Source organism: Buteo buteo, chromosome 8, assembly GCF_964188355.1.
Source record: "Buteo buteo chromosome 8, bButBut1.hap1.1, whole genome shotgun sequence".
In the NCBI taxonomy this organism is placed as follows: domain Eukaryota; kingdom Metazoa; phylum Chordata; class Aves; order Accipitriformes; family Accipitridae; genus Buteo; species Buteo buteo.
This window is the reverse complement of record NC_134178.1, coordinates 46,515,552-46,537,450: the sequence shown is the minus strand read 5'-3', so window position 1 is coordinate 46,537,450 and position 21,899 is coordinate 46,515,552. Positions and strand designations below refer to the sequence as shown.

General features: G+C 56.4%; 2 protein-coding genes across 2 annotated transcripts; one reads left to right on the top strand and one right to left on the bottom strand.

The window, feature by feature from the left end:
- Window positions 1-1,229: 1,229 nt before the first annotated feature.
- On the bottom strand, window positions 1,230-4,671 carry COPS7A (COP9 signalosome subunit 7A). Its single transcript, XM_075034552.1, has 7 exons — window positions 4,403-4,671; window positions 4,192-4,267; window positions 3,536-3,624; window positions 3,258-3,460; window positions 2,676-2,781; window positions 2,203-2,354; window positions 1,230-1,855 (listed from the first exon to the last, which is right to left on the bottom strand). The coding sequence occupies exons 1-7, from the start codon at window positions 4,562-4,564 to the stop codon at window positions 1,816-1,818; spliced, it is 828 nt and encodes a 275-aa protein (XP_074890653.1). The 5' UTR covers window positions 4,565-4,671; the 3' UTR covers window positions 1,230-1,815.
- Window positions 4,672-13,325: 8,654 nt separating this feature from the next.
- On the top strand, window positions 13,326-21,666 carry PIANP (PILR alpha associated neural protein). The gene is made up of 6 exons (XM_075034786.1): window positions 13,326-13,477; window positions 19,936-20,004; window positions 20,146-20,711; window positions 20,875-20,956; window positions 21,173-21,400; window positions 21,519-21,666. The coding sequence occupies exons 2-6, from the start codon at window positions 19,988-19,990 to the stop codon at window positions 21,538-21,540; spliced, it is 915 nt and encodes a 304-aa protein (XP_074890887.1). The 5' UTR covers window positions 13,326-13,477; window positions 19,936-19,987; the 3' UTR covers window positions 21,541-21,666.
- The last annotated feature ends 233 nt before the right edge of the window (window positions 21,667-21,899 follow it).

Below are 21,899 nucleotides of genomic sequence, written 5' to 3'. Positions count from 1 at the left end.
CTCCTTTTCGGAAATTCTGTTGCCAGACAACTACAGCTAAGGGGCTTGATGCCTCGGGGCACAGGACAGGGGAAAGGCGTGGGGCTGCCCTAGCTCTTGGAGACCTCAGCCAGTGACAGCAGTCACCCCGGGACAGCTTGGCACATCCCTGCCCTGTGACTTTACGCACAGGGAAGGAAGCTGCTTGAAAGTTTTATGAATCCGTGGATTCAGGTGACAGGGGTTTCCCACTGAAAGTTAGTGCTGCATTACAGTGGTCCAGAATTAGTAAGACAGCAATATTGCACAAACCAGCATTTTGTGGTGTTCGAGTATTGAGATGACATCGCACCTGCCTACCACCAAAACAAGCACAGCCCCACACAGCCCCTGCCAACAAAGTTTGCTCCCACCTGCACTGCCTCAGCTCCAGCTCTCACTTGTCTGACCCAGAACAAAATTCACCCAGGCCAGGGAGTTGAAAAAGCCTCCATGCAGACAAAGATCAGGACTTTCCCTTGCTGGATTAATTTTTCAGCGGTTTGCTTACGCCCAGAAACCCAGGTTCAGGGAATCAAATTTTAGCATTGGCACAAGGAAAGAGGCAGAACTAAGCGGGGGTGGGAGTCACAGTGCCAATCTACATTTACATCAGTGTACACCACCATGGAACAGCAGTGTGACACTCACATCCATCTGACTTGGCTTCAAGCCAGCCTCGAGGATGCATCCTCTGAAGAATCAGAGGGTTTTTTCTGGGCATCTTGCAGGAGTCAATCTCATTAATTTATTTTTTTTTTTTGACCAGACTCCAACGTCACCCGAGAATGGCTCAGGCAGCGTCTATACTATGAAAACTCACCCAGATGGGCATTGACTCTCTTACCTTTAACTGTCAGACAAGTCCCCACATCACTTTCCGTTTTGTCCAGGATCACGGGCACGTAGTATTGACAAAAATGTGAACTTTTTCCTCAGTCTCTGCACCTTCCTCTGAGACTACCTGAAAAGCACCTCTTTTGAATGTTCCAGATGCAAATCAATCACACAAGGAACTCTTTAAGTAAGATTTATCATTTTTTCCTGCTTTATGGACTCTCGTCCCAATAGAGCTACCGTGGCACTACCGTCTGGAAAAGGAAGTGAGTATTTTGAGGTTATTCCACCCGGAAACGGGACAGACGCTCTCAACATCACAACTTACTTTAGAACATCCAGAATCGGTATATGAGACAAAGAGACACCACCACAGGAGCACAAGTTTGTATAGATATGTCCATAGATCTGTATTTTTATTGTTTATATATATTTATAATATATTTATATATTTTTAAAAGAATCCCTTCAAAAACTACCCTCCCACCTAGCAAAACAAAGATTAAACAATCAAAGATGGCAGCTGCATCCTGGAGCAAAGTATCCCAGGGGTCTCATAGAGCCAAAATGATTGCTGAGCACCAGCGCACTTTTCCCAAGCTTCTGTGATGCCCTGTGGGTGCAAAGGTGACTGACAACGGTTTTATGGCTCTTTAAATTGACCTGTCAGTAGACAGGGAGAGAGAAAGACATGGCCGTGGCGATGGGGGCTTGAGTGGTAGGGGAAACGGCAACGCATACAGCTGGAAGCTTAGAGTGTGAAATGCTGCGATGAAAAGGAGGGAGACACTGCCTGGAAAGTCAGTTATGAAGATGGGAAAGAGAACAAACATGCAGGAGAATTAGGTGGCAAGATGGATCTTGGGGAAGAGCTCAGAAGCATCACACTTGGGACCTTTGCTACCCCTCCATACCCCAAATCTCCTCCTCTCACCCTCCCAGTTGTGAAGGGAGATCCAACTAGTTTGATTTAGACCAAATCTTCGCACTGCCCCGGAGCCTGTGGAGAGAGGGGGAAAAAAAAAAAAACAAAACACCAAACAATTCAGAGTGGGCACTCAGGCTCATCCCCGATTTCCTTTTCTAAACACACACAAAGAAGAGTGGCTGACATTCTTTGCAAGAGGAGAACACAAGGAAGAACTCTGCTTCAGACCAAGAGCCGCAGAGATTTCCCCTCCATTCGCAGCAGAAATGCTCAGCTGGGACTACATCTCTGACCACCCCCTGTCCAGGGAGCAGACCCCTGCACTCAGTAACCTCGCTGCTCTGGAACAGGGCTTCCCCCAGTTCACTTCTGAACACACACACACAGAGTGGCTCTTTTTGTTTGCCCCCAATCCTCACCCTTTGGCTTTGGAAGTTTTCTTGCTCGCCTGGCGCTGGTTGGTGCCAGGGGCCGGCTCCCTGAGCTCTGTTAGGTGCTGTTCCGGGTCTTGGGATGTGGCTGCTGCAGCGGCTGCTGTTGTCACTTTAATGGTCTTCTTCAGGTTTGCCACCTGCAACAGCAGAAAAGAACCAAGGGATTTCCCAATGTTTTTAGTTCATTTTCGTTTTGTGGTGGTTTTTTGGTTTTTTGTTTGTTTTTTTTTAAAAGCAAGCCCTGGAGTGAAGAGCTGCAAGCTCAGGTCAAACAAAAGAGCTAACAGCTGTCCAGTTAAGCTGATTTAGGACTCTTCTTCAGGTACAGCCCCCTGGGGGGGTCTGGCCTAGGGAAAAGGTAATGCCTCACTTGAGCACAGACTGTAACAACCACAGGGTACTGGTTCTAGTTATTTTAAAGCGAAGGGCACTGACTGCTCCCTCCTCAGCCCACTCACCTCGCTCTCTATCTGCTGCTTAAGTGCCAGCTGCTGCTCTTTATGTTGGTTGGCTCGGCTAACCTGTTCTTCAATGCCCGACAAGACAACCTCGCAGCCCTGGCACCTGGAGACAAGACGCAGAACTGAACAGGCCAGGTAATTTACACAGCATAGAAAGAAATGTGAAAGATGACAGATTTCAACTCTAGCAGCCAAAAAGACCGGAAGGTGACAGCTACACCAGGCAGGGAAGACACAGGAGCAGGAGTCCAATGTAATAACGCAGTGACGTTATTACCTGGGAGGGGGAACAAATTACAGAGCGACACTAGGTTAGGAACTACAGATACATACTCAGCAAGCCTCCTGCCAGCAGCCAGGACTGTGCAAACGTTGCTGTGGTCCCGTCACCCTTCCAGCAACAAACAGGGGAATTTGGAAAATTATTTTGGAAAACTACTTTCCGTTGGAGTTTGGGAAAGGGGATCGAGTAGGCCACCTCACAACACTACCCCCCGGCGACACACAGAGGATCCGGGGAAGCCACCGGCCACTCCTGCAACCTTTTTTGGGTGTTAGTATCGGGGGCTTCCTCCTCACCACTCCTGCAATGTGCGGGTGATGGTGCTTAGCTCCTCCCTCCGGATGTCCCTCCCAATGCTGTAATCCACCTCCAGGCGCTGGTTCCGCTGATCCAAGCTCCCTCGCAGCACATCTGCATACACGGCCTCAATCACGAGGTCCTCTAGTTGCCGGACGTTCTTCAGCTGTAACTGCTCCAGCAGCACTGAGTAGGGGATGCACTGTGGAAACACGACGGTAACTAGCATGAGGTAATCCCAGCGTAGGGAAGACTTGGGGAAAAATAGGGCCACTACCTTGATCTTGGCAGCCAGAGTGACAACTGACAGGTGCCTCAGCTTGTTCTTCTGAGCCTCTGTCAAGGGAGGGAGGTTTGCTGCTTCAGCTGTCGTCAGGGGAAAGAACAGGGTATAAGGATTTACGCCTCATTTTCCATTTCCCATCCCCGCGCAGCAGCATCTGCGCCATGCCCGTTTCTTAAAGCGTCTGCACACCAATCCCCCAAGCGATGCTTCGTCTTGCCAAGCCATCCCCATCAATTCTCAGCTCAAAGGACCTTTTCTGAGCAGCCTTTCCTCCCCTAGGCCTCAAGTCATCCTCTCTAGCTGTCCCGCGCCTTATTTATGGGGGTCTGCAGGTCCCAGTGGATACCTAAGTCTTTCCCCTCGCCCCTCAAAAACGTCTCTGTCAAGATGTTCTTGGAAATGCCCCACGCAGCTGGCAAATGGCAGCATTAATTACTGCCAGGTACTCCAGCGGTCTCAGCCCCAAAGCGCAATCAGGCGTCTGTCGGGCCGTAGCGACGGAGGCACGGCTCTTGCTGCAAAAGGGGGCTGTGGGCAGTTTGGGTGAGGGTCTGCGACACCTCGGGGCTCCGGCACCGAGGGACCGCCGTCACGGGGAGGGAAAAGGGGTCCCCGAACCGCCTTCCATCCCTGGGGCCCGGTCTCACCCAAGTAGTCCGCGTAGGTACCGTAGGCGAAGATGGTCAGGAGCCGAAAGACGGGGGAAAACTCGCCGTCGGCCAGCTGCGGGGACACGGGGTCAGGCTCCATCACCCTCCGGCCCCGGGCAGGGCCCGGCGGGCCTACCGACCCCGGGGCGGGGTGGGAGAGGGGCGGGAGGCCGCGGGGGCCGGGGCCCGGTCCCGGGGCCGGTCTCACCTCCCGGACGGCGGGCATGTCCAGCAGCTCCCCGAAAACGTAGATGCCCGGGGCCTCCAGCACTTGGTGGATGAGGCTGGCGAGGGCGGCGCCGCGGGCCGCCTTGGCCAGCAGCAGGAACTGCTCCTGGCTCTGCCCCGTCACCTTCCCCTCGGCCGCCATGGGGCCCCGCCGCGCTCGCTCGCTCACCCACCCACGGACCCCCACGGAGACCCCGGCCCCGGTCCCGGCCCCGCCGCCGGCCGGCTCAGCCGCCACCCCGCCCCGCCACCGCTTCTCTATGGCACCGCCGTCGCTAGAGCGGCGGCTTCCGGGTAGCGTTAACTCCCCGACTCCGCCGCGCCTTCCTACCGGATTGGGCGAGGAGGCGCTAACACCCGCCTCCGCCTCTTTCCCGATTGGTCGGTCAGAGAGAAGAGCGGCGGGGCAGGGTTTGCCGCCAGGGCGCCCCCAGCCGGTTGGGGTGTGCGTGGCCGGGCGGGAGCGGCCTGGCCGCCGGCCGAGCGCCCGGACCGGCACCGGCACCGGCACCGCGATCGGAGCCGAGACCGGCACCGGCACCGGCACCGGGCTCTCCCGGGCCCGGCAGGCGGGAGGCAGGCCCACGCCGGGTGCCCGCCGTGGCCTGGCTTGGCCTGACCTGACCCGGCAGGTCGCGCTGAGGCCCGGCGGGGCGGCCATTACCTCAGCCGCCCGGGCCCAGCCTCGGCGCGTCCCCGTCCTCCCCGTCCCGGGGGTTCGGGGCCCTGGGCCTCCAGCAACCGGTTGGGCCTCGGGCCTTGGGGTGCAGCCACCCCCCCCTTTCCCCCCCGGGGTTAACGGTGGCCACCGGTTCGTCACCGGCTCCGGCCACGCCGGTCACAGGCAACGGCCGGCCGTCGCCTTCGCCTTTTCCCACCGCTTTTTTTCCAGCCTCGTCCTGCTCACCGCCGGCACCTACGCGCTGTTCTCCTCTTCTTTTGCCACCCGTCTTCCGTCAAAAACTCCCCACAAAATGCACCCGGCGAGCCGCAGCCGGCCTAACGGTGACGGGCGCCACGCAAATATCCACGTATTTATGGCTCTTCCCATACGTTTCAGTGGATACTCTTTACCCGTACAAAGTTTACGTCAAAATAACTGGTGAGAAAACATAACGCCGCTCTATGGCACAGCGTTTTTCGTATTTCAGTGATACGTTCTGTAAGGACCGCTCCAGAATTAAAAGAGGTGCACAGAATACCTTGCGTGTGCCTACACGTCGCTCTCGTCTTTGCTCGGCTCTCACACCATTAAGATCTCGCTATTTTGGGCGGCATTTGGGGGATATGTAAATGTAAGAAATCTTATGTTGCAAAGCACCGTACTTATGTATTTAAACTATGCATTTTTTAAATCCCTGCGTGCACCCCCTCCTCTACTGCATTAATTTTGACGAAAAAAATTGCTTTACTATCTGCTGAATCATTAACCATCGCACTTGTCAAGAAATGTGTCCCTGATGCAGGCAGGGTATGGCCATAAAAAGGTAGTTTAAACACTCCACAAGGATAGAAATGTTTATGGTATGCTTTAAGTATCAATTCGTGGGCAAATGAGTCAGTGTAATGCGATCAGGAGGCATCACCGAGGGCACGCTTCCCCGTGCGAGGTGAAAGAGCTGTTTTTATGACGATGGGACTAAAAAGTGAGGGTCATTTTGGAAAAAACCTTCATCGCTCTTCTTGTCTTGTGTAAATCATGTGGAGGGTGGAGGTGAGTTGCGAGGGGGACTGGGAGGAGCGCGGTCCGCAAACGCTCCTTTCGATAAGCAGCATTAAGCTCTTTGGCCAAGAGTTTCCAATCCGGCACCGACTTCCTCATGGCTGGCTTCTTTCGAAGTCAGGGAGGTTTTTCCCTGAAAGCAAAGGAGGCAACAAATTGATGGGAGCCCAATATAGTCTGTGCAGGCAACACGGTTTTAGCGTGTTAAAATCTTAGCGCTGTCAGGGCAAGTTTGCACTCCAGCATGTGGTTGCCTGCAAGGGAATCGGTCTTCAGCTTGGTCAGTTTCGCACGTATTAAAGGCAGTTGACTTGCGCCTTGCCAGGCTTCTGTAAGCTTAACATCTTGAAATAAACATAACATCTTGCAATCTTCGCCTGGGTAAAGTCTAAGTTTGTTAAGGTTTTACTTGCCAGGATCAGCAGCTCTCTTCTCATCACTCGCTTTGACTCTAGTTCTTCTCACGCAGCTGCTGTGGCTGAGTTGTGGAGAAGGCTCCTTTGGGGTACTGTACTGCTCCAAACGCAATTGTAGAGCTGGAAAATACAACCCCTAACTTGGGGAGTTAGGTCATGGCGTCTCCCAGTGAGAGGCTGCTCCGAGCTCATTTGAACAGCCACATGTATTGTCCCTACCGCTTCTCAGGGTCCCTTCAGTCCCTGAGACCCTTCAGTGCTTGGTCTCCACGCTGAGGCTACTGACAGAAGGAGGGAGCAGGGCAGACAGCGATGGTCGGTATGGAAAACCGAACTTCTAACGTTAGTGGCCGTGCCACTAGAATTAGATGGACATCACTCAAAACTAATTCCAGGCAGAAGGAGCCAAACGTCTCTGAGTGCCTGGGCCAGGGAGGCAAGCAGGTGCCCTGACAGGGGAAGGCACCCAGACCCTCAGCCCTGTGCCGGTAGAGCACATTTTCATTCACGTGCTCTGATGTCCCCTTACCTTTGGGATGTCTCAGTCTCATTTGCCTCAGAAATCTGGGGCTGAACAAAGAGGCTTCTCTGGTCAGCTTCCGTTGGTACGTACGCGTGGGTGCAGTCAATCATCTCTCCTAGAAAAGTGCCCCGGAGCCACCGGTTCAGGGCATTGTCAGAAGCTGTCCTGCCCCGGGTCCTCGGTGAAGGAGGTGGTAAGGAGCATCTCCTGCACTCGGTCGGGTAAAACGTGACCGAGACACATTTTACCCAACAGACACGTCTGCAGGACAGGCTGAAGATCACAGTAGCCCAGGGAAGCAGAGAAAGGCTGTGAATCTGTATTCTCAGAGCTAGCAAAGTCTGGGCTTCTTCATACAGCAGGATTAAAGGAGAAGCAGGGCTTGTAAGGTTGGGTCAGAGCTGTGAAGGCAGGTTACAGGGCAGTATTAACAAGAGGACTATCTCCTTCCTACTTTTCCCTCTCTGTTTCTGTATTTAGGTCTGATTCACCATAGCCTTACACCTGCTGTATTCACTTACACCAGCGCAGAGCGCATTCAAATCAAGTTCAGCCGTAACCCTGCTGATTCGTAGTGGTTTATTACTCTCTTCCCCACCCCCTCGCCAGCTCCTTCCATCTCAGTTTTATCTCTCTATTGATCTGTTTCTCTCACACTCTCTGACAGGCTTGCTGCCTTTCATTATTAGCCAGATAAAGCCAGGCAGCCGGAGCATCCTAGCTACATGGTGCTCTCTCTGTCCTCCTCCTCCACTCCGATCCTGAGGTCCTACGTCCTCTGTGCCGGGTCCCCACATTTTTGTCTGCTCCTTCTTTGTCCTGCATAGAGCTAAAACAAGGGCAAAGAACAGAAAGTCCTTTGAATGAATCGGATCCTGAGCAATCCGAATGAGAAGGTCATCGTCTTCCTAAAAGACAAAAACCCTCACGAGAGTGCATGGTGACATCCCCATAACTTAGCAAAGTCTCTGCCTCGTGCCTAGATCGGGGTGCCGGGTGTTGAGCTTAAATTCCAGACTCCTGGAGTCATTAACTCCCATGCTTTCACTTTGTTCACAAAGCAAACGCCTACCTTTATGGTCACAGGGAGACTGTGAAATGTGATTTTCATGTAACCTAAAGAGTCGGAAGTAGGAGGCGAAGAATGCGGATGAAAGCAAGGCTTTACAACATTTCATAATTTTACGATAAATCTCGTGACACGGGGAGGTTCTGCGTTGTTATTTCTGAATGTTTGGGATTTCTAATTCTCACTGTAACCACCCCTGGCATCATCTCTTTCTTCTGATCTCGCTCTGATCTTTCCAGAAAGAAACCTCCACTCTCTTTGTACTGTAGATCCACCTTCTTTCCTATGCGCTCACTGTCCCACTTTAAAGCCTGGAGAGCTGTACTGTCTCATTCTAGGTTGTTTCTCTCTTCACCACCGCAGAATCCAAATAACTTGTCAAAGCGCTGGTGATATTTTTTCCCCAGCCCTTCTCCAAACATAGCTAGGGTCACATCTTCTGATTTTTCACAACTGTGTGTAACACAGACTCCGAGACAAAAACACTGTAAGGACAAAGGAGGCTGGGGTGAACCGCTTGGATACCAACACGATCCAGAAGGCTTTTAACCCTAGAACTTGTGCTGGGCTAATGCACACAGGGTCCTAAGACCCGTACCTGGTTATGCCTAAAGGCAGCCCAATATCAGCTGCTTACAGAGGAGATTAAAAAGGGAGTAACTGCACGGTAACTCTTCCTCCGAGCGGCTCTCACAGCCCGCAGGATTTTGCAGACCAGGAACTGTCTTCCAGACAGGCCTTTGGTCGTGATTCAAAGACTCCAGAAGAGAGAGGATCTTGCACTTCACTTGGTAGTTTGTTCCTGTGATTAATCACTCTCCAGTGACTGGCTCGTGTTATTCTCTGCCAGAATACCTGGTAGACTTTTCCCCAGGAAGGAAGTGATACTGCAAGCAAATCATGTCTCGTTCTGCTTTTTGATACATTAAACAGGTTGACCTCTTTAAATTACTGAGATCTCCAGCCTTCGGATCACCTTTGATTCAAAGTTATTTTTAAAATATGGAGCATGAAGCAGTGTACAGTTTTCCAGTATGGAACTTACCCAGACACAGAGAGAGGTTTAATCATCTCCTCACTTTGCTTCCTTACTTCTGTCTTTGCACAGCCTGGGATCACTTCAGATCCATCGCTGCAGCCTGGCCCACTGGCCTTATGTTGGGTTTTCTGCCCATTACGGTCCCTAAATCCTTTTCAGATCACCTCTTTTCAGGACTGGAAGTTGTTCTGTGTAGATTCGGACATTTTTTCCTGCTCATGCCTGTACAATGAGCTCTTGACTATCTTGTAAGAAGTTTCATGAGAACGACCACCTTACCGAGTGCAGTAGGTCATTCTGTGCTGGTCCCATCCTCATTATTTTTAACACTCTAACAATATTTGTGTCCTCAGTAAATTGTGCCAGAAAGAGCTATATCTGCTCATCAAGCACTGAATAAAATGGTGAGTCATACCTGACCCAGGACTCGTTCCTGGGCATCCACATAGAAACACTGCCACTCACCGGTGGGCTTCCAGGGACGACCTCCTTTGCGTTTGCAGGTCATTAAAAGGAGTTAACCAGCTCACTTAACCTCCTGCTCTGTTAGTATTGCATAATGCTATTTTTCTCTCATCAGCATGCTTTGGGGTATTAATGCTTCCAGAAGCCTGGATAGATCTAAGGCATCACCTTTTCCAAACAAACCTGTAGTCACATCAAAGACTGACAAGAACAAAACAAGTTTATGCAGCAAAATCGGTTTCCTCCAAATCGGGCTGATTGGCATTAACTGGAGAATCTCATATCAGCTCTTTGTTGCTTTGCCTAGAAACTTTCAGGTCTTCTGTTTGCTCTTTACAAATACTGGCAGGGCATAGCTCTCTTCCAGTCTTCTGGGACGTCTCTGATATTCCAGAGCTTATTAACCAGTTGTTTGGTGAGCAACAGGGCCGAGGAAATTGGGTTCTCTATGGACTTGTTTCCTATATGTTCTGTACTTCCCGTGACCGTACCTTCAACCAGGGTATCTTCACGACACCCTTCCCGCAGTCTGCCGCACCCGTGAGTCCTTTCCCCTTGGTCTATACCCTACGTTGCCGGGCTCCTCCTCCACCCCTCTCTAACATGCACAGCTTTCCCAATATTTTCTGCTTAATTCTTTTGGCCTGCTGGCTGTCCTGCTCCGACCTGTGGGGTTTTGCCCAGCAGCATGGCTGCGGGCTCTCTTCCAGTACAGGCACCGAGAGCGTCTCTCTCCTCTGTCAGGCTGCCGGTTTTTATACAACTTACTGGAGCTCATTTACCTTTTAGACTCTGGTTCTTTTGTCAAACCTATGGTAACTAGCAGACGGACAGACAAAGTTCTGCAGATAGCAGGGCAACCACGTGGGTCTCTCCGCCCTTAGGAAACAACGCTAAAAACAGCAGCAGTGGGCCGCTTGGCCTCAGGACTCTTGGGTGTAAACGATCTGTACGTGATGATTTAAAAGTGCCTCTGCCAGACAGAAATAAAAGCCTCATACCCTTCCCAGGTATGGCCGGGCGGGGAGGTAGTTCATTGTCCTCACATGACATACACTGATCCTGGTCCAAATCCTGGCCAAACCGAGACAATTTTTACATTTCCATCTTCTTTCCATCACCACATCACCCTCGCCTTAACACCTTCAGAGTGATACTTTAGGCTGAGCATCACTCTCACGTCATCTTTCCACAGCTACCCAACTGTTCCTCCATCGGCCCACCTGATTCCATCTCTCCCCTCAAATTTCCCTGTAATTTTACGTTAGCTTTCCTTTGAGCCCACCCCATCCAGAGTACCTCCAGTTGCCGCTCTGCTTGTCTAAACCTGTGCCCCAAACAAGCCGTTCCCTTTCTATCACGTAAGAGAGTGACATCAGGCCTTGCGCTCGCTGTTCCCATCACCTCGATGGCTTTCCTGACTCCCCCCCACATCTCCCAGGGTTTCCCTGGTCCCTACGACATCCTCCTCCTTGTTCTCTCGCCTATCTCCGGCTCCTTTTGCTTCCTTCCATAGTTTTGCTCTTCAGGGGGATTTTCAGTGTTTGCGTCATTTGGATTTTCGCCCTTTAACTGACCTTTCCCCGGTTGAAATTTCTCGTCTGTTTTGTGCTTCCCAATTATACTAAACACATTCGTCAGGATTTGAAAAGGTCAGAAAGAGCCCATGTGGCTGATGTAGCCCCTTCCAGAGCTTTCCACCCTCCGCTACCCCCGGGGTGAGAAGGCAGGAGGAGAAGCGCAGAGAGCAAGGCAAGCCGCACGCCGGCTCGCGCCGCGCCGCGCCGCCGTGTCCCCGGCCACGTCTGTACAGGTGGTTTCTTGCGACGCGCGTGCGAGGGCTCACTGAGCGAGCTTTGCACAGATCGTTTGTACCAGTCCCGGGAGGGCTAGAGATGAAAAGGCTGGAGAACGTGACGGAAGCCTGGATAATCTCTGACAGAAAGCCCCGTGTACGTGAAGGGGACAAAAGGCGGGGGGCTCAGCCGTGTGCACGCCTGTTGACACACAATGGCACTGCATCTCACACAGCCCAGACCGTGACATGTCCCCCGGCAGCGCCGTCCTCCCACGCCCCGACCTCCCACTGACCATGAGCCTTAACACGACCGCAGCCCCGTGCCGATACGCCCAAACACACACCGACGTTACTCCCAAACACGCGAAAAACCTGTTGACTCTCCCAAACACGCTTACAAAAACCTGCGCAAGGCTCAAACGTTCCGACACGGGAAAGCTGGGATGAGCCTGGTTCATTAGCGCGGGAGCTCGCGGGAGGCCTGACGAAGAACGACAGACTCAGCCCACTCAGGTGCCTGTCCAAAGTTGGCACGACCTGTTCCGGGCATCCCGCCGTGCTCAGGTTTGGTACCGTGTGTCCGTTCGTCATCCGTGTCCATTCCTGATGCAGTGGCAGGTTGCTTTACGGCTCGGTGCTGCCTCTGCTCTTTCCTTCTGTTTTTTTTCCCAGGGTCAGTCACAGTCTTTCCTCATCACTTTATGATGAAAAGTTTGATTGTTTCTGAGGATCTGAGGAAATTACTTTCTTGCTTCCTCATATTTCAGACCTTGGAGTGGAAACCGTCTTTCTGTCATTGACTTTCTTCTCTCGCCCGTCGGTTGCTCAGCTGCTCCCTTCTGATTTGGACTGTGCTTTCTCTTTGGTACTTGATGGTGGAGGGAGATTTTCCCTGTAAGACGCCCGGCCCCTCAAAGGCACATCGGCTTCTTTCTTTAATTTCGCTGTCACCTCCCTACCATTTCCAGACTCATCCGTCCATCCCTGGCAGAAACACACTTGGGGACACGCTCAAACGACCCGGGCGATCCCTCACAACGGGGAAACCCACCTTGGACGGGACCCCCCCCCCCCCAAAAAAAAAAATCGCTTCCCCAGCACCCCTGTGTCCCACCCGACCCACGCGTGGGCTGCTCGGCTCTGCCCGTGAGCTTCCACCGGACCCCGCCGCCCGCCCACCCACCTCTCCGGTACCGGGGGGGGGTGTCGGGGATGCGGGGGGGGGCATTTCCCCGAGGGAACCGCTGCGGGGCGGAGAGGCGGGGGGGTGGGGGGGTTGACCCGGGGGAGGGGGATCCCGGGGGGGGTGAGGGGGGGTGGGTGGGATGGGGGGGCCTCCGCCCCCAAGGACGGACCGGTCCGGGGGTGGCATTCGCCGGGAGCGAGCTGGAGCGCCGGGTCCCTTGGAGACACCTCTCTCCATGGCAACCTAATCGCTTCCTGCGAAGATCCCGAAATAACCGACGAGACGGGGGAGCGGAGCGGAGCGGAGCCGAGCGGAGCCGAGCGGAGCGGGCAGCGGCGGCGGCGGCGGGGGGGGGCAGGTCCGGCGGGCGGGCAGGGGGCGGGGGGACCCGCCGCAACCGGCCGCCGGGGCAAGGCGGGGGGGTCCCGGGCCGGGGCGGAGGGGCAGGGGACACACACACACACCCCCCCCCAGAGACACAGGGAGGCGGTGCCCCCCCCATACCCCCTCCCCGGCTCGCCCCTCGGGCTGCGGCGGGGGCGACGGTACCGGAGGCGCCGGTGCCAGCAGCCATGGGGTTAACGGGAGGCAGCGAGCGAGAGAGACAGAGACAGAGAGAGAGAAAGAGGGGCTGGACCAGCGCTCGGCAGCTGTTTATTTCAAGGCATCTCTCGCTCCCTCTCCCTCAGCCAGGGCTCAGCCTCAGCAAACCTTCCTCCTCCTCCTCCTCCTCTCCTTCCTTCGTCCTGGCCATGAGAGGCACCGGCAGCAGCAGCTGCGCCCCCCCGGCCCCCCGCTCCGCCGCCCCGGCTGCTCCCCGCTCGTCTCCCCGCAAGGTAAGTTCATCCTCGCAGCCCGGGCTCGGGGGGGGGACACGGACCCCCACGGGGCGGGGATGGGGCTGCAGGGGCGAGGGGCAGGGAGGGATGCGTGCCCGTCGCCGAGTCGCCTCTCCCCGTCTCCTTCCCTGTGTCCTTTCTCCCCCTCTTCCTCTCCCCTCTCCCCATCTAGGTGCTCTGTCTCCTTCCAGCCGGCCGCCTCCTTCCTCCCCCCGCCGCCTCCTCCTCCTCCTCCTCTTTCCGTCTGGGGCAGGGGACGCCCGAGGGGCTGGGGAGGGCGGGGGGGGGGCACGGCCGAGGCATCGCTGCCTCTCGCCCTCCAGCTCCGGGCTCCATCACAGACCTGTTGTGCTGGAGCGCCGGAGCCTGCGCCGAGGAAGGCGACTTCAGCCGAATTGGCGCAGCTGGAGAAAGGGAGCGGAGGGGTCAGTCCCTCCTCCCGCCCGGCCAAGGGGGCACCGTGCCGGAGAGAGCGATTCGGACCTGGGGACTCAGCACCTGAAGCGCTCGGATGCCCGGGAACAGTAGGAAACTGGGAGGCAGAAGATTGGCAGACTCACGACATGTATTGCAGGCAGGCACTAGATGGCAGGGGACCGGCATCCTAGAGTGCTGCTTGGAATGGGGCCACGCTCACAGTTCCCAAATGCGGGGAGACTTGAGCTCAGAGGACCGCCGAGGGGCTTCACACGCCCATCCCCTAGCTACCGACGTGTCCAAATGCACCATCGCCCCTTCCAGCCCCGGATTCCGCCCCGGCCCGGGATCTCGATACCCAGCCCGCAAGCGCTCGCCCCGGCACAGGAATTCCCACCGGCGCTCACCGACCGCTGCAGGACCCGCACTGACACAGGGCGAGCGGTGGCAGCCCCTCCGCGGCCCTGCCGGATCCTCCCGGGCGCTGCCACCGACCCTCTCGGCCTCAGACGCCGGGTAGGGCGGCCTGACGTGAGCCACCGCATTCAGACCGCCAGCCCCCGAATTCAGCCCGCTCCGCGAGCTGTCGCCCCCGGCCCCGTACGCAGCGGGAACTCCTTCCCCAGACGGCCTTGGCATCTCCCACCCCGGCGTACCAGCGTTCGGATTCGGGCTCCCGGCTGCCAAAACTCCTCCGAGTGCAGCAGAATTACCTCCCCTGGGGCGGCTGCTCAGGGATTCCTCCCGTTCCCCGTCCCCACCCAGCCAGATACAGCAGGACGTATATATAACCCCTTTTCGCCAGCACCAGGTTCATGCTTCCTGCTGCCGAGCCAGTAATGACTGCATCTCTGCCTCCTGGACCACGAACTCCGGGATGTCCATGGCCACTGAGAAAAATATAGGCGTGGGGCGCCTGGGGCACCAGGCAGTGTGGGGGGGGGTCTCGCTGCCAGTGTCTGAACTCGCTCTGCTCAATGCTTGGAGATAGCTGCTGGGTTCCACGGTCCCAGATCGCAGTCTCGTATCGGGAGCTGTCACCGTAGCCCTTGATGCTGGCTAGGAGTTAAAAAAATGACAGCCAACCTAGCGTTCTTCCTCTGCGAGGAGGGCTGGGTCCTCCTCGGGTTTGTTTTGGGTTTTTTTCATCACTATTTCGAGTGGGATCGTTGCTGTGGGGGAGCTGGGCGAAGAAAGGATTTGCATGAAGCTCTCGGTGCTGCGGGGTTGCTAATGGCGAGCGTTATTTCAGCCGGCAGTAAGTTTCATAATCTTGGCCCAGCTCCTGTGAATGTTCTGTTCCTCAGGGTCATGAGCCTCTTCCCCCTTCTTCCATCCCTTCCCCCCTCTCCCCAAACTGGTTGGCAATTTCATTGTTCCAGTGGAATATATCCGTCATGTGAGGTCATCGCTGCATAAGGAGAGGTGATTGATTGCTTAGGTCACTGGGGCCTGTCCCATGCTGGGCTTTGAATGCTGGCTTGGAGACCTTGAACCGGACTCGGTGCTCAAAGGCGAGGCGATGTGGGGCGCAGAGGGGCACGGTGATGCATTCCCAGCAGCTTGAGTCGCCGAGCAAACAGACTGCTGCATTCTGAACTAGCTGGAGCGCTCTGAGAGCAGACGGCTTCATTCCTAGAGGCACAGTATCACAGCAGTCAAGCTCGAGATGTTACAAAAATACAGATAGATCATCATCTGCCAGCCGAGCCAGACAGAATCGGGTGCAACTCTTTTCCCATCCCCGGATGGAAGGAGACTCTACCCGCTTCTCACTACCACGGCTTGTATGTGCTCGGCTTCATCCAATTGCTCTTCAGTCAGAGCTGATCTCAGCCAGGCATTGAGAAAGCTGTGAGATTCTCAAATTTTAAGGCCAGAGGGACCATTTTGATCATCGAGTCTGACCTACAGCAGAGCACAGGCCAGAGAATTTCACCAATTTCATTTCCTGCGTCAAGCCCATAACTTCTGATTGAACCGTAGCGTCTCTTTTAGAAATACAGCCACGCGAAGGCTCCCGGCAGTAGGGAATACACCACCTGCCTAGGTGAATTGTGCTGGTGTGTGACCCTCTTTATTAATAGTATTGTTCCTCATTTGAATTTGTCAAACTTCAGCATTTTCTAACAGAAGGTTACAGATTGCATTTGATGGGAGGGAGCTACAGCACGGGTATTGCTTGCGCACGGCTGGCACCTTGGCCCTTTTACTGCTGTGATGGCTTTTATATTTGGATAGGATTTATCTTTGGGACCACGGTGCACATGAATCCTGGACACGGGGAAGGAGTTATTGGCAGCGAATCCTAGGGCTTCCCCGGGGCGCAGTAGCATCTGAACTCTGGAGCTCAGGGTGTCACATTCAGCATTTAGTCTGTGCTCCCTGCTCAGAGCAGGAGTGCCAGCAGGCTTTGCTCCTAGCCATTAGTTAGGACGCAAATTCCCAGCCCCCTTGGTGAACTGGGATACATGCTCTGGGGCACGGCGACCGAGATCTGCTCTCTCACGTCCCAGCAGCAGCGGTGGGTCCGTGCTGCGGGAGACTTACAGAGGGGAAGGAAGCACAGCTGGGTCCCTGACGCTGGGGAACAGCAGCAGGATTCGTGCTTCCATCCGGCAAATGCAATGAGAGCAGCTCCTAACAGATTAGCCCCAGGGATCTCGGGTCTGGACCAGTAGTGGGGTCCATATGCAGTAGCAAAGAGCAGTGTAATTCTTACTCACAGCTTTCAAGCACCAAGATTCACAAACTGAGCTCAGTGAAGTGCCCTGGGGAAATAGCTTTGTCATTCACACTCTGTCATCTGTGCATCACAGGACTGAAATGCTGCGATGGAGACTATGTACCTAGAGTGAAAATACACAGGTCCGTCTCTGGACCCTGGGAGTAGCCCTGTCCGTTTTTATCACAATTAGACCTGGAAGGCAGATCTGAAAGCGAGAGCCACGCCATGTGGTACTGGTGCAGAAATCCAGTCTCTCTGCTCTGGCACGCAAAGGCCTCTTGGATGGTGCAAGCTGCATGGATACTGGGATTTGTACGTCCAGGTAGTAAGAGCATTGGCGTCGCCTCCTCCTCCTCCTCTCTGAAGATCTACTAGTTTATTCAGCATCCGCGCCGGGAGCTGCATACAGAGCTGAATGAAGGGCATTTGTTACACTTGCCCTCCAACGCAGCAGGGTCCGTGCCCGGGACACAATCCCCGCTGCCGGTGGCTAACTGCAGAGTGCCCCAGGCACGCTTTATCCGCCGCTTTGTCAATAAGCCACAGGGACCTCCAATGCTCTGTTTTGAACGTGAGCGCTCCGTGCGCAGTAGAGTCCAGCCCTCATCACCGGGTGGCATTTCCATCCAAAGCCTTCCTTTGCTCTCACGGCATTCACGCTACGGGAGGCACCTCTGTGCCTCTCCCGGCTCCTCCACAACCATGCCTGGGTGTGCTAGGGCAGGGCACGCTCTCAGGCTCCGGCCACGATACGATGAGCAAACCAGAAGGTGCTGACGGAGACCAAGCGACGTTGCCTCATTCCTGCACTCACCTGGAGCCACCTTTAGGGCTCTTCACCCTTGGCAGCAGGACCTGTGCACAACAGTGCCTCAGGTCTGAGGCTTACGCCCGATGTCCGGGCTGTCGCTCCCACAGCACGATGTGTACACGAAGAGGCCAGTGCTGGGGCTCACTCCTTCCCCTCAGCTCCAGTTACAGCTATTTCCTGCTCCGTAGGGCTGAAATTCAGAGTACCGGGTGTGAAAGCAGTTCAGGATTTGGCTCTGTAGGGTTTCTTATTCCCAGGCTTTAGACCCTGGGAGTCCATGGTCTGGGGTGCAGTTACTGGAGCTCACAATCTCAGCCGAGAACTCCGTTGTGAGACATCCCAACAAGTGAGAAGAGCGCAGCGAGCTGGGGGACCCGGCACACGGTGCACCCGCATCCAGGCACGTTTCTGCCAGCAGAGCCGTCTGTGTTAGGAGGGGTGCCAGCGGTTACACGCGCAGCCCTAACGTACCACCACCAAACTGGAGGCACCGAGGTCGACCTGCACCTGGAGAAGGTCTCCACGCCTGGCGTGGCGCCGTCCAGATCCACATCTCCCGCTGCCTGATGCAAAATGGCCCACAGACCCTGAAGACCAGACCCGTAACTGAGACTGCTGTGCCACAGGGTCTTCACCCCAGGGGTCTGCTGTCCCGTGGGCAGTCCCAGGCATGGCCCCAGGCACTCCAGGCCACCTTGAAACCACTCGGGCCGTTTGCGTGCCCTCTAGCCCGGGGGCTCACACGAGGAGGTCCCTGACGCTTGGAATTCCCTCCCTTTCCAAAGTCCAAAAGAAATTCTGTCACGGATTTGTGTTGCCAGACATGATCTTCCGCGGCATCGTGATCGTAATCCAGATGGCCAAGATCTCGCCAGCCTCTTGTTTCGGAAGAAACTTGCTCCGTTCTGCTGCTTCTCTGCAGAGCTGCATCTTAATACTGAGTCCCCTCCGAGGCTTAGAGGTTCAGGAGCAAAGTACAAAGAAATGCTGAGAATAGCTACTCTTTTCTCCTCATCTTCATCTCAGGATCCCTCCAGAGACTGATCTTGCCCCGGAGGGAAGGGCAGGGCACTAGCCGACAATTCCTTTTTTTCTGTGAACTTTGTTTAAATATTTAACAGAAGGAAACTAAAAATATCCCCAGTTAATGCAGCAGGAGCTAGACAGCTACTCACTCTTGGGTGCCCTTCCTCCCAGCCCCTCTTCTCAGGTGTTCATCAGGGGCGTGAGTCCCCTTCCCACAGCAAGCACCGGGCTTTTCCCTCAGCAAGAAGAAGCCTCCCATCCGGGAGGGGCTGCAGTTTTTGTTCGGGGCATGGAGGGAGCAGGAGGGGATGGCAGCAACCCCTCGGGAGCCAGGAGGTGCCACGCAGCTGGCTCAGGGCTGGAGGTGCAGGGATGGCCTCCGAGTTGACTCCCTCGGCCAAACATCCCCGTTTCTCCACGCCGGCAGCCACGGAAGGGCGAGACCGTGGGTTGTCGGCATTCATGCTTTCCCCTTCGCGACGAAGGAGCGAGCCGAGTATCTGGGATGAATTTTTTTTTTTGCGTGCGTGCGTGCGTGCGTGCGGTCTTTGTTGCGGAGAGGATCCCGGGTCAGGCAGAGAACGGCTCACCGGGGAAGGGCTGGCACTGCGCTGTGCCCAGCCAAGGGAAGGGACAGACGGCACGAAGGGCGGCCGTGCTGCCGCCGGGCTGATGCCAGCGGGGGGTGCGCGGCCGGTGCAGAAATCCAGCCCGAAGGACCAGCCCTTACTCCGTGTTCCCGCTGCTGCCTCGTGCTGCTCGGCCACGGGAGGTGGGAGAGACAGGGGAGGAATAGGGGAGGGAGGGAGGGACGGGACAGCGCAGAGGACACTAGGACAAGGAGTGTGGGAAGGTATATTCCGTGTTAGCTAAGAGGAATGTAAGCACTAAATATTTGATGGGCATATTTTTTCTCCTAAATTCTTTAGTAGGGCTGGACTTTTCTCGCTGATTCACTCTCTCTTTCTCAGTCTTCTTGGTTTATCACTCTCGTGCTTCCCCTCTCGCTCCCTCACTCTGGCACACAATGAAGAGGCTCTTCTTTAATAAATGGATTACACGCTCTACACTATAAATAAACACAGGAATTAAGATTCCAACTTGTTCCTGCGATAAGCAAACAAAGATGCCGAATCCCCCTTCTCGGCCCTCAGACGGGAGAGTCCCCGGGGAAGCTGCGCATGTGCCTCCGCACGTGCGCTCCGGAGATTGCTCCTTGCTTTCGCGTGCGTATGCGGATGCCCGTGTTTCTGTGCGGCGTCGGGGTCGGGGGGGACGCCGCACCACCGTGCAGGAGAGCACGCAGGCGTGGGGAGCACGAGAGCGGGAGCCGGGGCACGCGTGGGTGCACGGGCGGCCCGTTGCCCTCCCCGCCGGTGCCGCGGGGGGAGCTCGCCGCGGTGGGACCTCCGGGGAGAGAGCGGTCGCCGCTGGGTTGAGGGGACGCTAACACCTCTGCCTTTTGGTTCCCAGTGAAGAAGATGAGACAGGATCCTCGCTGAGCAAAGACGCTGTTGCATCCGAGATGGAGCCCGGTGCCTGGTAGGTTCGCAGCTTCCCACGTTCACCGGCGACGCGGGAAGATGATGGGAACGCAGGTGGCGGGCTGCTCCGGGCTTGGGCTTTCGACAGGAGGGACGTGTCAGATAAGGCTTTCTTCTTTCTCCCCCCCCGGTCCCGCAGCAGGATGCCTCCGCTCCTCTCCCGCATCCACTCCCTGCAGCTGTGGCATCTCCTCCTCCTGGTCTCGGCCGTCCCTCCTCCTGGCGCCTGGTCTCTTCGCTCTCGGGGTCCGGCGGCCGCTCGTCCTCTTTGCGCCCGTCGGAGCCCCTCGGCCCCGCGACCCATTTGCATCTGGGACAGGACCTCGGTGCCGGAGAGGGATTCTCGCTTCGCCCCGCCGCGCCAGCGGGCCCCGGCGCCCCGGGGGGGAGAGCTGCGGCACGTCGTGCGGCTGAGGCGCCAGGCGGCGGGGGCCCGTCCCGCCACCCCCTCCGGGTTTGAGGACGGCATGCCCTCCTCCCAGTACCCCTGGGCCATCGTGTGGGGCCCCACGGTGTCGGATGAGGACGGAGGGGACGCCAACTCGGCCAACCCGGGCTTCCCGCCGCTGGGTTACACCTTCGTCTCGCCCCACGGGATGGCGACGGCGCAGCCCAACTCCCACTCGCTCCTGCACAACGCGGGGCTCAACCTGCGCGAGACCCCCGCCACCCTGCGGCCCTTCTTGTTTGGGCCCCGGGGGGAAGGTAAATCTGCCCTCTGCTTCTTTCACGGCCCTCCCCGTCCCCGCGGGAGCGGCTCCTTCTGCAAAATTCACGAGGTTCTCCAGCGGGATTCCTCCCTTCGCACTGCTGCTCTCCGGGGACCGCTGGGGGTGGCCGTCACACACCCCCCCCCTCTGTCTCGCAGGTGTGGACCCCCAGCTGTACGTCACCATCACCATCTCCATCATCATCGTCCTGGTCGCCACCGGCATCATCTTCAAGTTCTGGTGAGTGGGATTTGGGCCGACGGAGGCTGTCACCACGCGGGTGGGTGGGCAGGAGCGTGGGCTTGGGACCCATTTGTCCCAAGGGCGCGGGTCTGGTGCCGCGAGCCCGTGCGAGGTTTGGCACAGCGGGGTCCCAAAAAAACCTTCCGTCCTCGAGGGCCAGGGCTTGTCTGAGGGGGGGGCACGTTCTACCTCGCCCCTCGTGTCTCTCCAAAGCTGGGACCGCAACCAGAAACGCCGGCGTCACTCGGGGCAGCAGAGCGGCGGGAGGCAGCAGGAGAGCCAGCAGCCCCTCGCGGACCTCTCCCCCACCACCGTCAGCATTTTGGGGCCCTACAGCGACTCCCTGGCCCCCACGCCCGAGGCGGAGGAGTCCAGGCAGGGCCAGGAGGGCATGGAGAAACTGGGGGGCCACGGGAAGAGCACGGCCTTCCAACTCAACCGGTGAGCGGCCGGGGAGGGAGGCGGTGGCGGGGGACAGGCAGGGGCGAAGGGTCCGGTTGGTGGGACAGCGTAAGCGCCCGTCGCTAATTGATTTCCAATTCCTTTTTTTTCCTCCCAGAATCCCACTGGTGAACCTGTGACGCTGACGGGAGAAGCAGAGCTGGCTCCCCCCCCACCCTCCCGTCACAGCCGGCGAGCGCAGACTCCCGCCGCCTCTGCTACCCCAGGAAAAAAAAAAAACAAAAAACGACCTCCTTGTGCCACGGCCCGCCACCACCATTATTAATTAACTCCGCCGGGACGTGCCTGGGCAAAAGGACGAGCTGGGCCTCCTTAGTCTCCCGCTGGGGGAAGGTTGGGGACCCCCCCCTGCCCACGCAGGACAGGGTGATGAGAGAGCGGGGTGGTGGGAGGGAAGGCAGCTGGTGGCGGCGTGAAATTTCGGCCTCCCCGGCCCCTCTCCTAGCACACACACACGCGCGCGCGCGCTTGGATCTCC

What these genes read in the sequence shown, in the direction of transcription:
- COPS7A (XM_075034552.1), bottom strand. Translation starts at nt 4,564, where the DNA reads ATGGCGGCCGAGGGGAAGGTGACGGGGCAGAGCCAGGAGCAGTTCCTG. An exon ending in CTCTGGCTGCCAAGATCAAG is followed by an intron (nt 3,461 to 3,535) that starts GTAGTGGCCCTA and finishes GTGTTTCCACAG; the next exon opens with TGCATCCCCTACTCAGTGCT. An exon ending in AAAACTTCCAAAGCCAAAGG is followed by an intron (nt 1,856 to 2,202) that starts GTGAGGATTGGG and finishes CTCTCTCCACAG; the next exon opens with GCTCCGGGGCAGTGCGAAGA.
- PIANP (XM_075034786.1), top strand. An exon ending in GTTTGGGCCCCGGGGGGAAG is followed by an intron (nt 20,712 to 20,874) that starts GTAAATCTGCCC and finishes TCTGTCTCGCAG; the next exon opens with GTGTGGACCCCCAGCTGTAC. An exon ending in GGCATCATCTTCAAGTTCTG is followed by an intron (nt 20,957 to 21,172) that starts GTGAGTGGGATT and finishes GTCTCTCCAAAG; the next exon opens with CTGGGACCGCAACCAGAAAC.